We start from the raw sequence: 581 nt of genomic DNA on the forward strand, positions 1-581 counted from the left end.
GACTCGGCTGGGGGTGGCTGGGGACCCTCCACAAGGGGAAGTCGAGGCAGCCGTCAGGAGCAGTCAGGAGACGGCTCCAGACACTCAGGATCTGGAAAGGGACCATCCTCATCAGCATCCAGTGAGCGCAGGCATCGGGACTCCACCGTTAGTCAGACCAGCAACAGTGAAGGGCAGTCAGAAGACTCAGACGGTCAGTCAGTTTCAGCCCATGGACAGACTCGGGGCACCCAGCGAGGCCAACGAGAGTCTGGACACGGCCGGTCCGGGGAGAGGACAGGACACTCAGGATCCCACCTGTACCAGATATACCCTGAGGAACAGTCACAATCTCCCCAAAGACAGTCCCGATCAGGCACGAGAACAACACAAGGATCCCACCACGAGCAGGCACCAGACAGCTCCAGGCATTCGTGGTCTCATGAAGGTCAGGCGGCCACTGCTGATGAGTCTGACTCCTCGCAAGAACACTCTGCATCCAACACCAGAAGAACAGGGGGACCCAGTCATGGGCAGGAAAGAGACAGCTCCAGACGTGCGCAGTCCCACGAGGGCCAGACCTCCAGAGGCAGACATTCTGA

The 581-nt window shown here is 59.6% G+C and overlaps 1 protein-coding gene across 1 annotated transcript in view; it reads left to right on the plus strand.

Annotated features, from left to right (window-relative positions):
* The window catches only part of FLG2 (filaggrin 2), a gene marked incomplete at its 3' end in the record, with an annotated part of 64,052 nt that extends 63,517 nt beyond the window's left edge, over window positions 1–535 (plus strand). Inside the window, exon 9 of the mRNA XM_027776309.1 lies at window positions 26–535. Coding sequence (XP_027632110.1) covers window positions 26–535 — 510 coding nt within the window. The remainder of the gene's footprint in view (window positions 1–25) is intronic.
* Window positions 536–581: the final 46 nt, after the last annotated feature.

Source organism: Tupaia chinensis, unplaced genomic scaffold (genome assembly GCF_000334495.1).
Source record: "Tupaia chinensis unplaced genomic scaffold, TupChi_1.0 Scaffold000659_1, whole genome shotgun sequence".
Lineage (NCBI taxonomy): Eukaryota > Metazoa > Chordata > Mammalia > Scandentia > Tupaiidae > Tupaia > Tupaia belangeri.